We start from the raw sequence: 15772 nt of genomic DNA, 5'->3' as shown, positions 1-15772 counted from the left end.
AAACATTTGTTCTGAAAAAAAATTTAAAATTATTTTATAAATTTTTTTTAAAAAAACTCCTTTACACAAAGGTTTGATAAGTGCATGTCCAAACTAAACTTAATTGAGTCATGAGTATCAAGAAATCCATCAAAGTTAAGGCGGCACATTATTCAGATATAACCGAAAAACGATCGAAATTAATTAGGATCGGATTTGCGATTTTTGGGTTTGATTTTACATATAAATTCTGAAATTTTCGGCTTACCAATCCGGTTTCGAATTTTTATGTAATCGAATGGACTATAAATTAGGTTATATTAAGGTTAGTGCCTAGGTTTCCTATTATTAATAAAATTAAATTTTATTTATTTTAGTCCTAGGCTTCCTTCCCGCTCCTGACAAGTCGCATACTCTCATATCACAATTTCACAAATCGCCAATGGCCGAGTCGTGCCAACCGCCGCCCGCCATAGCTTTCTTCACAAAAGGTATTATTGCATCTGATTCGCGTGTGATGCTTCTGTTTTTGTGGAAGATTTGTGAAAAATTTTCAATTTCAGTGTAACTCTTACTTCTTAGGGAATCCGCTCGATGTCTTCTAAGATTTCATTTACTTGGTTATCATTTCTAATTCTGAAGATACGCTGTTTGTTTTAAAGCTTGCTTGAGGATTGGCCATTACAATTTTAAATTCTTGCTGATGTTTTTTTTTTTCTGGGATTTTAGTTTATAGAATCTAGCTTTTGTCCTTGAGATTTTTTTTTTTGTGAAATGGACCACAATTACCATGTTCTTGCATCAAGCAAAAGTTGCTAATATATTGCTAAATATTTTATCTTTAGACTGTACGTATCATTGTCAGTAGTTTTGTTGGTTCATCTCTAGGGTTTATCTTCCTCCCAGTCCAAACTGACGGACAAAAAACAGAAGCAGAACTCCAAGATGTTTATCCCATGTAATTATTTCATAAATTGCGTGTAGATGGTAATCTTCTCCTAATATTTAACCGCTGGAAGCATCAAATGTAATTTGTTTTATAGTTAATTGGTGTACTTTTTGTTTTAATGTTATGCAGATTAAACGGGTTTACAAGTCAGCTTTACTGGGCCGCTGAAAAATTCTTGGGTGTGTTCAAGAATGCATTCTATCCTTCTGTATTTTTCACCGAAAATCTTCGTTGGAAAAAGATATTGTTTTTACTCATCTTTCATGAGTGTGTCCACTTTGTGTTGTGCTGCACAAGATGCTTACTCGTCATCAGATGATAATGTGGTGCTAGATTACATTGAACTACAACAGAGAATGCAGAAGCATGCAACTACAGGTAATATTATAAATGCCCTCAACACTTTGAATTTCACAAAGCAAGGGAAACCGGTTGTTTCTGACTACAATTGGATTTTTTATCATTATTTCAAATCCGGGAGTGTCGTGCTTGATGAGTTTTTTGAGGTTTATATTGGAATGAAAAGATTCGGTCCGACCCCAAATTTGTTGACGTACAATACCCTTTTGAACGGGCTTATTTTTCTTGGGAGTTTAAAAGGTGCGATTTTAATTGTTGAAGATATGATAAATTGTGGGTTTTTGCCTTCTTTCACGGTTTTATCCAAATTGTTGAGGAGGCTGCTGAAAGTTGGAAATGTTTTAGATTCTGCGAGAGTGTTTGAGATCATGTTGAGTGTCAATTACATTCCTACTTATTATGTTGTAAGTGCCTTGATTTGGGGTCTTTGTAAAGCTGGAATGTTTCAGAAAGCATATTTTTTCTTCTTGGCAACTTTGGAGAAGGAATGCTTTCCGTATGGCCGTCTCTTTGATCATCTACTATGGGCTTTGTGCAAGTCTGAGCAGAGCTACCTGGCGTTGGCTTTTTTTGGCTGGTTAAAAAAGAAGGGCATTGCACATACTGTTCGCTCATATACTGCTTTAGTTTATGGCTTTAGTAAAGAAAGGCTGTGGATTGAAGCCTTTAGATGTTTAAATAAGATGGAAAATGATGACTGTAAGCCTCATCAAATAACTTACACTATAGTTATCAAGTCGCTTTGTGATGATGGGAAAGTTGACGAGGCATTAAGATATGTGGATAAAATGGAAAAGGCAGGATGTGTTCCTGATTTGGTTACATACAATATAGTTCTCCGTGAGCTTTGCCATCAAGGTAGGGTGGTTGAAGTTGGTGAACTTATTCGCGTTATTGATCAAAAGGGTTTCTTTCCAGATTTGTTTACTTATTCTGCTTTGGCTGGAGGCTTGCTGAAAAGTGGCAAAATTGAGATTGCCAATAAGCTGTTAGTTGATACTGTTTTGAGGAGCTGTTCTATAGATGATGTGGTTTACAATATATATCTGCATTCGACATGCTGCGATGGTAATTCGAGGGAAACATTGTCACTGATGGAAAGTATGATGGAGAAGGGATTTAAACCAACCAGTGTGTCGTACAATACAATTCTGAAAGGTTTGTGCAAGGAAAATAACGTCGATGAAGCTCTAGAATTAATGGACAGTGCCAACTGGCTTACCATAGGACCGGATTTGATTTCCTTCAATACAATCTTGTCTGTAGCATGTAAACAGGGAAATTCCTCCATGATACGGCGGATTTTGTACAGGATGGAATTTGAAGGAATAAAACTTGATGTAGTAAGTTCAACATGTCTGATTCAGTATTTCTGTACCATGGGGAAAATCTCTGAAGGCTTGAAGCTTTTAGAGTCTATGGTCAATGATGGTCCTCGACCAAATACGGTCACTTTAAATACTCTCCTCATTGGCCTATGCAAGAAGCGGTTACTTGGAATGGCAGAAAAAATATTCAACTATATCAAAGGCATTGGGATTTCACCCAACACAGGTACATACAATATTCTAATGCGTGCTTCAGTACGGGAAGGCAATGATTTACTCTTATATGAACTATCTAGAGATATGCATCGCTGTAATCTGAAACCAGATGCTAGCACCTATGGTTGCTTCATTCATAGTCTTTGCAGGGGAGGTAAGATCTCGCTTGCCCTTCAACTACGGGACCAATTGCTTGAGAATGGGGTTTCTGCTAATATTTTTATTTACAATGCTATACTGGAAGCAATGTTCAAGAAAGGAATGTTTTGGCAAATAATCGTACTTTTAAAAGATATGGCCATGAATGGTTGTGAGCCGAATGAAGGTTCATTTTGCATTTTGAAAAGAGCATCAAGAAACGGTTGGATGAGGAATTACCCTAGAGCTTTAAAAATTATTGAACTTGTCATGAGTGGCAACTTGGACCGTATGAATGGAAGACGTGTGGGAGCGATTACATAATGGTTGATTGCAAAAAGGTGGATTTATTGCCTTGGTTCGTTATGGAAACTCCAGTTCATTGAGATCATGGTTTGGCTAGAGATGCAGGTTATCGGAGGTTGATGCAGTTTCTGATTACACAGGTGATTTATTTCCATTCTATAAGTATTTCCATGTCGGATCTGACATTCTAAAAAAATAAATCAACATATCTGTAGTTTGGATATTTAATAAAAGTCTTAAAATACTTCTAGAATTTTCTATAGGTGGAAGTCAGCCTTTGTGAAGAAGTTCCATCCAAAAGAATGTATCCTCGCAAATGCATCTGCAATATTGTCATCGAAAAGGATTCCTACTAGGGCTCTATCATCAATGGCATCCTCTCCCTACTATGGTCCAAGCGTGTTGGAGGATAACCAGTACTGTGAAATGGAATTCAATCGGGTTGATTGTATTGTGTGGGTGTTGCATGAATCTGCTAGAAGTTTATCTCTTTCGATACAACAACTTGAAATGGTTAGAACCGGTCCACCAGTTGCAATGGCATGGAACGGGGTAGATGTGCATGCCTGGCATAAACACATCGCATATCAGGTATAAAATTGTGCTGGTCTTTGTGTCTACTGACACAGAGAGTGATGAAGTGAAAAAAAATGTACTCAATGTACAAACAGGAGAAACAGTTTTCAACCATTTCTTTAATACTTTTAATAAACTGATGAATGTTACAAATTTGTGCAGGTTCCAGTGTATGCATTTCTGAAAGCAGCACTTGAAGTGGAGGTGCTTCTCTCCCACAAACGCAGTAACAACCTTTCTTGTGTTCATCAAATGTACGTGCACGTGCCTGGAAACTTGTATTTATTGGATGCATAAGATTTGATAATTATATAATGGAACAATGATACTTCATTACTTCTGCATACCACCACATTAGGTTATATATGTTGATCAGAAAACAGCTAAATATTGAATGATTGATTGGTGATCGTGTCATGACATTTTCTTCTTTTGTCGCGTTCCAGTCTGTCTTCAAAGGTAAACTTTCTTGGAGAACGCATAGAGAATCAATTATGCGTGAGGAATCCCACTTTGGTGCAGTGGTTTAGAACGGTGGAAGTTCCACGGATTGCTGGATTGTTTATGCCCATGTTCAAGAAATGGTCCATGGATTATGCTGGAAGGTTTGTAAACTAAACGATGAAACAAGAGTTTTTAAAATATATGTATATATATATATATCAAAGAAAAGTCGTGCGGGAACTCTTAGAAAACAAAGAATTCAGTGGTGTTGCAGGAACAATTGTGGCAATCACTTGTTGTGCAGCTGTGGGAAAATTGAGTTGCAGAATTTCTTGTTCCTTGTTTTCAAAATCAATTGAAAATGCATTGATCGAGCTCATTACCACTACACATGATCTTGTTTCTGTTGATAAATTGTACTAATCTACCAAGGCTGAATTTGAAGAGGACGTCTTGTCTCATTTCGGAGGTAAAATTCTTCCATGTAAGAATGTTGAAGATCTATAATTTTGGATTGTATTGGTTCAGAGAAAACTTTTTATGGCGTTCCGAAGAGAGAGTGTTACTAAAGGCAAGCATATTCTTTCCAATAAGGTTTGCTCACTCTTCACCAAATTTCATCATATCTCTTACACTGCAAAAATTATATAGCATGAGTTCCAGCTACACAAATTTCATGGCAGATAAACTATGTATGAACTTGTGTTTTGTATTTCAAAAAACTTTAGCTTTGTCCCACAAAAAAATCAGATATATAGTAAAGCTACGTTGTTTAGATTCTTCATTTATTATGTGCATACTTCTGAAAGTACAAAAACCTCTCTAATCTTGAGAGTAACTTCTCGTAATTATTTGCATTTTTTTTTCTTTTCCATTGTTTAATCAAATGCCATCTATACGGTCTTTCTGGTGCCAGCAGGTTCAAGAAAATAGTTTGCCCATTCTTGGTCTTTTTGCTTATCTAGGAAGAGAAACAAGATTATTTTTGTCAAGACACAATGTGAAGGACCTTGAAGAGGCGATAAAAGACCTTTGCAGTCACTTGGAATGTGGTATCCTCTACATATATCCCGAGTTTTCGACCCTTTCAGTGTATCAGCATCTAATGGAGGTCAGTTTGTTTGTAACATTTAATTGGCATTGAAGACATCAAAGCATAATAGTTGATGTTAAACAGGTAATTGTTGATGAAATTGGATGGCTCGACTTTTATGCTGCATATAACTGCCAGCTATACCAAGAAAGGAGAAGATCCAAAAATCCGATTCAGGCAGAGAAGGAGATTATTTTGTACTCTGTTTCTACCGTATGCTATGATGTAGTTTCGGGATTTGCCCACTACAGCAGTTCAATACAGCAAACTTTAGATTCTGATTTGTTAGAATTCTTGCTCCAGAGGTGTGATCAAACTCCGTCATTACCATTTAACGGTATTTTAAGTAAGCATCAGAGGTCTGAGCTATTTTTATTATGTCCTTAGTCAGGGCCTGCTGTCATCATGTCTGGAGGAATACTGGGCTGCTTTTGACGTATCAAGGTAAGTTTGCCTTGGTGGATAACCGGGAAACATTTTTTGCTGTTCATATAATAACATTTCTGTTCGTCATAAAATGTTGGGGAGCCACAATTGGCATTATTGTCACATGACTGCCATTTTGGTATAGCACTTGAAACGAGGTCCTGTGTTATTAAATACTTCAAAATTTTGAGTTGCATAAGAAGAAAAATGAGATATATACTCCTGTTAAAATGAGACAATGAGTAATATTATAGTATCAATTTACTTGTCTGTCAACTTTCTCAAGCAGCGACCTTCAGAAAATAGGTGAAAGAACCTGATTCAGCACTCTCTTTTCTTATTAATGGCGCAAAAAATCCATCTTTGGTTATGGATGCTATGCAGATTTCGGCAGAATTGAACACGAGAGAGAGACAACGGAACAGGTCTACTCAAACTGAGGTATGCGTCATATGGCTGATGGATAAATGTCTGAGAACTGCTGTAACATTTTTACTTTACCTAGTTTCTTTGTTCTTGAACCAAACACATCTCTTAAGTACTGGTTTTTTTTTTTTAGGAAGAGTGATTTCTGTAATTAACTTCTAATTCGCCTTCTTCTACAAGTATATAATGAGTAACACGAGGTTCTAAATTCACAGCAAGATAAGAATGGGAATAAAACCAACATTTCTTGATAAATTATTGGGGCAATGTTGATCAAATCTATGAACTCTCTATTACGGACCTCACATTGATTCTGCAAGCAATTGTATTAAGTTTATTAAATTTAAAAGATTAAACTCATTTTTCCTTCTAGAAGAACGTGATTCTTGAAATGTAAAATGGATTAAATGTTTGATGTCCTTAGCTTCTTCTCCCTGTCCTTCATGCGTGCTTAAGTTCTTTGAAACCATTATAAATAGCCTATAAGAAAAACAGGACCCCAGTTCAAACCAGGCTGGAACCGCAGATGATTCGGGGCATACTACAACGTCCATTCAACAGTGTTTTTTCAGAAAGACAACCGCATATTTAATTGCTACGAGTGTTGTGAGTCTATTTATCCTTTATACATATCTGTCTCTTTTATCTTTTTTTTGTGTTTTTCTTGTCCTTGCTAATTATCTATTCTGGATTACTCGGTATAGGATATTTGTATGGGTACTCAGCTGCTATTTATAGATATATTGGATTCCCTGAGGCTTCTGGCCAAGAAATTATGCGGCCATAAAGTTACAAAGCGGGAGAGGAGAAAAATGCAGAGAGCAGCCACCGACGTTGTTACTCTTGTCCCAATAACAATTTTAATGCTAATTCCAGTAAGTTCAGTTTTGATGCGATCTGCTGAATTTTGGAGTAGACAAACTATGGTGAAGAGAGCACTTAATGTAATACACGATTTTCCTAGTTAGGCTACTGAGGCCTACTACCTACCTGAGACAATAGCCATAGGGCCAATCTCAATCATTTTATCTTAGTGTAGATTGCAATATTAACACTTGTACAGGTAGGGATTTTTACCTTAACGTATAAGATAGTAAAATAATATCAAAGATGCATCATAATTTTAAGAATTGCAAAGTCATGATTTGCAAAGTTACTCCCAATGTTTGGTTCTTCTTTGTGGCTGACCAATTAGCTCGATGTATGGTGGTTCATTTGGTTTCTTGTAAGTCAGAACTTAGGTCTTGATATCATATTTAATGTCGTTGTTCGTCAGGTTTCTCCAGTCGGTCATTCGGCCATGTTAGCAGCAATCAGGAAATACACACCATCTCTTGTAAGCAATATTTCTCGATCCCTTCTATATACGAAATTTCTTGCAGTTTTTTCCCTTTCATTTTTTTACAGTCTTGCCGTGGATTAGATTCCCTCTCCCTATTCGGATGATCGGCTCGACGTTGTGAAGCAACTGAAGCGAACGAAAAAGATGAAAGTTCAACGTGTTACAAATGAAGATTCAGATTCGAAAGTCCAATTATAAGCAATCTCACACTATATTTTGATGCGACGACAGGAGTTAACATTCATCGGATTCGGATCTCTAACATTCTCAAACAAGTATATTGCAACATTTGATGTTATTATTATTAAATATACTGATCAGATGTATTAAGTGACGAAGCACATTTTCTACCTGAAGTTTGGAACATGCATGTTCCATCTTTGTAATATTATCTGTATATAAGGAAAGGTGAAATAATGTTTTTAATCCAGATAATTTGGGTTATTAATTAGTTGGTATATTAATTTCAATGTATTTCTTATTTTAAATACGGTAGTATGGGAGTTGATGCAACATCAACTTTTCTTGGCAAGCTGTTAAAATGTTTGGTCGTATAAGATGTTTTGAACACCATAATAATGACCAAAAATTATGTGATATTGTGATTGTAACATAATTAGATAATAATGATAAATCATAAATGTGCACTCACACATAAAATCCAAGTGATCTAATCTATATCGAAATGAGTGAATCCAAGTGGAAGAGCACCGCTCTTCTTGTAATAGGCATGCAGGTAAATTTAAATACATTTCACTTTATTTATTTCTTGCCTATATACATATATATCATACTCAGCTTCTATCAATTCTTTATTATAACGATAATGTTTAGTAATTTTTATAAACAGAAAGATTTTGTATTTCCAAGTAGTCCTTCACATCTAAGAGGTGCTGAAGCTATTGTGCCAAATGTAATCAAGACTGTTGAGGTTGCTCGAAGCCGTGGAGTTCACATTATTTGGGTATATAATTTTCTACTACTGCTAGCTATTTATTTTTTTTAATAATAACTGAAGAAGTGGATAAATCAACAAAATCGATATTCGAATTACATAGCTTAAGGTGGTGTTTGCAAACTCTAAAAATAAGTTATCGCGTATTTTTTTATTTACAAATATGTTAAAGAAAAAAATCCACAATCACTTATTTTTAGATGTTGTAAACATTATTTAGGTAATGTTTGCAACAGTTTATTTTAAATGTTCTCAACTTAATGAAATGTTCGCTCTCATTTTACTTCATTCAAAATAGAAATCCGGCTTAGATCACATTGTAACTAAGACCATCTCCAATCGACACCAAAATGAAGTGAAAGTTTCGGTGCTCAAATTGGTTTTCTAATGAGGGCGCTATTTTTTGCACAAAAATAGCGCCCCTAATTAAAAGCTCTTGCACCAAATTTGGTGCGAACATTGTCTTCTTTTTTCTTTTTTTTTTTTTCTCTTTTTAATACTATTATTTAATTATAATGTTTAGGTAATAATATAATATTTATTTTATTGTTTTAATAATTAAATATTCTAACAAAAAAATGTAATTATAATTATTCAATTTAATTTATAACAAGATGTTTAATTTTTTATTTGATTTTAAATATTTATTTATTAAAATTAATTATAAATAACTAAAGAATGATTTTATTTAATTTATAAATAATATAATATTCTAATACAAATGAAAATAATTAATACAACAATACAATTTGTAACTAAATTGAAATATAAACATTACTCTTCATTATATTTTTAAATTTGTAAAAAAATGTTAAATAAAAGAAAATTAATATATGTAAAAGAAAAGGAATATTCCAAGAATATATATTTCTTTTAGTGTAAGATTTGAAATAAATGAGTTGAAGATGGATGTTGTATACAATATTCTAATAATAACTTGTACCAAAATGAATTTTATGGTTGGAGATGGCCTAAAATGCAATATTAAAAAATTCATCCATTACTTCTCCTCGGAAAATCGGATAACAACTCTTGATTTTAGAATGAAAATATTTATATTCTATTTAGTTCAATAATTCGGATAACAAATCTTGATTTTAGAATGAAAATATTTATATTCTATTGAGTTCAATAAAAATTACACATGACTCATCTCTCTTATCCTCTTGTGATTTATAACAAATTGGAACACCACAAAAACTCTTCACAGATCTGTGAGACAAATGGCAAATGAAAATCTCGGAAACTCTAAAAACTTGGGCCTATTAACTTATATGGTGTCTTTGATTGGACCAAAATTATTCGGGCCTGTGTTAGAACTTCACTGATGAAGACCTATTCGTATAAGTCTTAGATTTACACAGAGAGGTTTGGGCTTTACCAAATACTTTATCCGGCCAGAACTGTCCAAGTAATACATTATACATGACAACAATTCATCAACATAATCATACACGTCAAATTTTTCCTCCAATTAATGATTGGATTCAAAAAGCCTCAAATTCAATTTCCAATAATATGACCTAACCTTAGAATGCAAATATGTGGCGTCAAATAGCTAGAATTTTTTTTTTTTTTTTTGAACATATTAACACAAGTATCAAATATGCATGTTTTAAAGAGTCGACACGCAAACATTAGCCCAATTAATGTTAAAGTGGTGACCCAAATGGACCACATTGCAGGTTCTGGTTTGGATAATCCAACCGGAAACTGTAACTTCATTTCATTCGAAAATTAGGCATTTGATCAAGCGACATCCATCATCTTCCCATTAATGATTGATGGTCTAAATTTTTAATTATAATATAAAATTAAAATCTTGGATTTTTTTTAAAATAAATTAAGTAATTTATATGATATTAATCATGCATGCATGTGCATGTGAGTGCTACCAACCCCCATGGGCCATGGATTGGTTTTGGTATGCAATTATTTGAACCTTTATTACGTCCTATCTGTATCCCTATTCTAATTCCATGCAAAAATGCACACACACGATAAAAGTGAGAGAGATCCGATTCGAAAACGACTACTTAATTGTGTTATAATAATTAATAGTGTAATAAATAAATAAATATATATATATATATATATATATATATATATATATAAACATACATTAAAAAATTTAATTCTTCGTTTTGTGGGTTTAATTTGTCCTTAAATGTAGTAAGATCTTGTTGAATCACATAACAAAAACTTGATAATTAATTACGTGAATCTCATGCATTCCAATTAATTGGACTCTGTGAATTGACTGCTGCTTCCACTTAATGGTGAAACTCATAAATCTGCTTTAAACGCTATCCGCTCTACCGAAAATGGCACAATTTACATCACTTACGCAACCAATTTCTACACAAAAAATCAAAATAAAAGACGTGCTAGCTTTGGTTAATGTCCATAATAACAATAATAAGTATACAGTAATTAATTGGCATGCCCTTCATCAATTTGTTTGTTATCATAAACAAAATGCCACTGTAGCTTTCAATTAAGCCCACTAGCTATAGCTTACCAAATATATAATATTCATTTATTTATGGTTTTAAACCTTTGATAAATAGGGTTCTCAAACAGTCGGGAATTAAAAAAAAAAATACAAAATAGTTTTCCCCTTTATTTTACAAAATATGATATCATTTCATATGTTGCTCAACAAAACTTCTATTTTTACATCTGCACTTCATATATAGCATTTGCATAATTAAACTTTTGTTTCTAAGGTAGTGTTTGAGACTTGAGAGAGCTATTAAAAAGTGTTTTTTAGTTTTTTCTTCACAAAATTTTTAAATTTTAATTTGTGAAAAAAAAAATGAGAAGTGTTTTTTAAAAAATCTCCAAAGCACTACCTAAATATAATTCAAATTAAACGCGCGATTTATTCTCCAAATCTCGCCAAAGCACCTCAAATTTTCAAAAGCTATACTTAAATAATCAGAAATTCATGTTTTTCTCCGATCCTTATATATACATACACATATATACAAAATCCAAAGATTGGAATAACCGATCAAATCTTGAAATCGTCATGTTTATATATCATTTTCTTCTCGTGATCGATGATTTAAATAAAGAGAGACTAAAATGAAAAATGAGCCTAAATTGTTAAGAAACGAAATATCTAACACCCCATTTTGTAATTGGAAAAGCCATAATTTCCTGTCAGAATTGACATGATCAGATGTCATCTTGGAGAACACATTGTCCTAACTTCATTAGGAATTATAGGGAAAAATTGAAAATTTAGTTTTATATGTTTGTTACTTTGCGATTTTGGTCCTCTATGTTTTCATATTTCAGTTTTAGTCCTGCATGTTTTGATTTTTGGCAATTTCGGTTTTTTTTATTAAAAAATGCTTACATGGCACTGTACACGTCAGCTCCACATCAGCACTGAATTGGCGCCACGTCGGAAAAAGGACTAAAATTGTCAAAAAAATAAAGATAGCGAACTAAAACTGAAATCTGAAAATATAAAGGACTGAAATCGCAAAGTGACAAATATATAGGACCAAAAAAACAATTTTCCCGAATTATAATGCGTTAAAACTAACCATGTCATTCTAATTTATAAATAATATGAACATGACTTCTATTTTTTCAAGAAACTAAAAGTAAATTCCAGAATTATAATATCGGAGAAATTATAAATTTGGTCTTTAATGTTTGTCGATCTCGATCGTTTACGCTATCAAGGATCATTGCGGATCAAAATCACAGATAAACAGATTAAAAAGAAAAAAGAATCACAGATAAACAATGAGCCCGAAAAATCCCCCATGTTTAAGATTTCATTGAGAATATCAACAAGCTCGGAATGAAAAGAAAAACACATTTTTTTTTATTTAGATAATTAAAACTTCAGAATTATATGATGTATCGATGTGTTATAGATAAATGCATAAAAACTGATGAACTTTTTTGCCCTATTTTCAAGGGTGGTTGTATTAAGCTATATAAATTGAAAGCATCCCAACTAAAACCTTTCAAGACTTGATGGCATAATCTTTAATGGATCAATCAGACTTCATATCTATTACCTATCTAAAAATATGAATAAAAGGGCAAAGTTTTACAATTGTGAATTTACAACTTTGCCCTTTTATTCTACACAATTTTATGTAAAAGTTAATACAAATAAGGATATAAATGTAAAAGTCAATTATTAACTAGGACATAAAAGTAAATGAATAAACTTTTATATAAATAAATACAAAATACATAGCTTGTTAATTATTACACATTAACTAAATGAATTCATTAGTGAGTAATAGTGTGTTGATTAGAATAAATGAATCAAAAAGATGTTACAATATAATGAGCCTAAAATAATTTTTCATAATTTCATGTTTTTGGTGGGATTTTTTTCATTTAATTAATTGATTTCTATTATTACCTATCTAAAAGTATGAATAAAAAGGCAAAGTTTTACAATTGTGAATTTACAACTTTGCCCTTTTATTCTACACAATTTTATGTAAAAGTGAATACAAATAAGGATATAAATGTAAAAGTCAATTATTAACTAGAACATAAAAGTAAATGAATAAACTTTTATATAAATAAATACAAAATACATGGCTTGTTAATTATTACACATTAACTAAATGCATTCATTAGTGAGTAATAGTGTGTTGATTAGAATAAATGAATCAAAAAAATGTTACAATATAATGAGCCTAAAATAATTTTCCATAATTTCATTTTTTTGGTGGGATTTTTTTCATTTAATTAATTGATTAAATAAATAAAATAAAAGGAAATATTTTTGTAACGAAATCAGTTTTGAAAAGAGAAAAACAAAATGGGTGGGATTTGTTTTCATTTAATTAATTAATTAAATAACTAAAATAAAAGGAAATAATTTTGTAAAGAAATCAGTTTTGAAAAGAGAAAAACAAAAAATTAAAAATTCTCATAGTAATTTGAAAAACATATTATAATTAAAATTAAAAACGGATATATATTTATAAGTTTTATATATTTTTGTATAGAAATGAAAAGGTTATACAAATAACAAACTTAATAATTATATCAGTTTGATTACTCATTTTTTAATTGGCTAAAAATAAATATTTTTCACATCTATGAACAATGTAACGCGTATTTTTTCAACCAAAACAGTTAAAAGAAATATTATTGTAAATAATTTCAAAATATAAAAACAAAAAATTAAAACTTCCGATAGTAATGTTTTTAAAATAAAATTAAAAAATATTTTTTGAGACTTTGATATTTTTGTATAGGTAGATATGAACACAAAATGTTAAATAATAATTATACAAACTTAATAATTATATAAATCTAATATTACTCACTTTTTATTGGTTAAAATAAATATTTTTGAACTCATAAGCAATGTAAAATGTAATTTTCTACCAAAAGCAAAATGTTCAAATTGTGAATGAAATGACAAAATTTTCTAAGATAAAAACAAAAATTTAAAACTTCCGATAGTAATTTTAAAAAAAATAAAATTAAAAAATATTTTTTGAGACCTTGATATTTTTGTATAGATAGATATGAAGAACAAAATGTTAAATAATAATTATACAAATTTAATAATTATATAAACCTGATGTTACTCATTTTTATTGGTTAAAATATAAAATTTTGAATTCATGAACAATAAAAAGTGAGTAATATTAGATTTATATAATTATTAAGTTTGTATAATTATTATTTAACATTTTGTGTTCATATATATTTATACAAAAATATCAAGGTCTCAAAAAATATTTTTTAATTCTATTTTAAAAACATTACTATCGGAAGTTTTAATTTTTTTTTTATATTTTGAAATTATTTACAATAATATTTTTTTTAACTGTTTTGGAATGTAATTTTCTACCAAAAGCAAAATGTTCAAATTGTGAATGAAATGACAAAATTTTCTAAGATAAAAACAAAAATTTAAAACTTCCGATAGTAATTTTAAAAAAAAATAAAATTAAAAAATATTTTTTGAGACCTTGATATTTTTGTATAAATAGATATGAAGAACAAAATGTTAAATAATAATTATAAAAATTTAATAATTATATAAACCTGATGTTACTCACTTTTTATTGGTTAAAATATAAATTTTTGAATTCATGAACAATGTAAAATGTAATTATCTACCAAAAGCAAAATTTTCAAATTGTGAATGAAATGATAAAATTTTCTAAGATAAAAACAAAAAGTTAAAAACTTCCGATAGTAATTTTAAAAAAATAAAATTAAAAAATATTTTTTGAGACCTTGATATTTTTGTATAGATAGATATGAAGAACAAAATGTTAAATAATAATTATACAAACTTAATAATTATATAAACCTGATATTACTCACTTTTTATTGGTTAAAATAAATATTTTTTAATTCATGAACAATGTAAAATGTAATTTTCTACCAAAAGCAAAATGTTCAAATTGTGAATGAAATGACAAAATTTTCAAATTGTGAAATACTTGCGCCATTTTTATTCTATACTATTTCGTACGGATTGAAAATTAGTTTGGGATATAAATGTAAAAAAGAGATATTAGTTGAGTTAATATATGTGGTTTATGTTTTTATGACTTTCTCATATACTATATTGATTTGATTAATAATTAAAAAATGAAAAATTAGTTATTTATCAATTGAAATTTAAATGAAGGCCAACATATGTAACCGGAAAGTTTCAATAGGGTGAAAATTAAAATCAGTAAAAATATTTTTTAATTTTACAAACTTAATAATTATATAAACCTAATATTACTCAATATACGATAATATTTTTTTGATTGTGTAAATGAAATGTTAGATCATTTATATTAGTAATTAATTAAAATATGAATTATATATACAATAATATTTTAAAATTATTAAATGCTAAAATTAATAAATAATGTTATATTTAAATAGTAATAACAATAACCATAAAACGAATTTAGAAGAAATGATATTTTAATAGTAAAAGCAATTATCAATGAAGACCAAATTTAGGATAACTATTTTTAGTTTTTTATTTAAATTAAAATGAATTGAATGATTAATGATTTTTATTGAACTCTCATAATTATAACATTAATTGAATATTTCAACCCTATATATAATTTACAATATTTTCTTCTCTCATAATTATCATTACTCGACATCTAATTCATATTTAGTTTGTGGTTGTCGTGGACGTTTTTCACTTGAAAGAATTGGCTTCCAATAATTTCTTGAAGGTGTGTCAAAGCCATAAATTATTTTAATC

At 30.4% G+C, this 15772-nt stretch overlaps 1 protein-coding gene across 14 annotated transcripts; it reads left to right on the top strand.

Annotated features, from left to right (window-relative positions):
• Nucleotides 1-321: 321 nt before the first annotated feature.
• LOC140880201 (uncharacterized) lies at nt 322-8053 on the top strand. Of its 14 annotated transcripts, none has more exons than XM_073284440.1 (14): nt 322-470; nt 1058-1306; nt 1724-3416; nt 3540-3867; nt 4015-4106; nt 4299-4457; nt 4560-4890; nt 5216-5407; nt 5474-5694; nt 5777-6256; nt 6737-6847; nt 6946-7116; nt 7518-7577; nt 7665-8053. In XM_073284440.1, exons 2-3 carry the CDS (start codon nt 1120-1122, stop codon nt 3292-3294), a joined length of 1758 nt encoding a protein of 585 aa, XP_073140541.1. In that variant the 5' UTR covers nt 322-470; nt 1058-1119; the 3' UTR covers nt 3295-3416; nt 3540-3867; nt 4015-4106; nt 4299-4457; nt 4560-4890; nt 5216-5407; nt 5474-5694; nt 5777-6256; nt 6737-6847; nt 6946-7116; nt 7518-7577; nt 7665-8053. The 14 variants fall into 14 exon arrangements, with proteins under 14 accessions (XP_073140541.1, XP_073140538.1, XP_073140533.1 ...); XM_073284437.1 differs by having other exon boundaries at nt 1058-3416; nt 5781-5833; nt 6200-6256; XM_073284432.1 differs by having other exon boundaries at nt 1058-3416; nt 5781-5833; nt 6105-6256.
• Nucleotides 8054-15772: the final 7719 nt, after the last annotated feature.

This window comes from Henckelia pumila, chromosome 2 (assembly GCF_033568475.1).
Source record: "Henckelia pumila isolate YLH828 chromosome 2, ASM3356847v2, whole genome shotgun sequence".
In the NCBI taxonomy this organism is placed as follows: Eukaryota; Viridiplantae; Streptophyta; class Magnoliopsida; order Lamiales; family Gesneriaceae; genus Henckelia; species Henckelia pumila.
Note: the sequence above shows the minus strand (reverse complement) of the source record. Positions and strands in the feature narration are given on the sequence as shown.

Excerpts from the sequence above, each read along its gene's own strand:
- LOC140880201 (XM_073284438.1), top strand. The coding sequence starts at position 1,120 with ATGCATTCTATCCTTCTGTATTTTTCACCGAAAATCTTCGTTGGAAAA.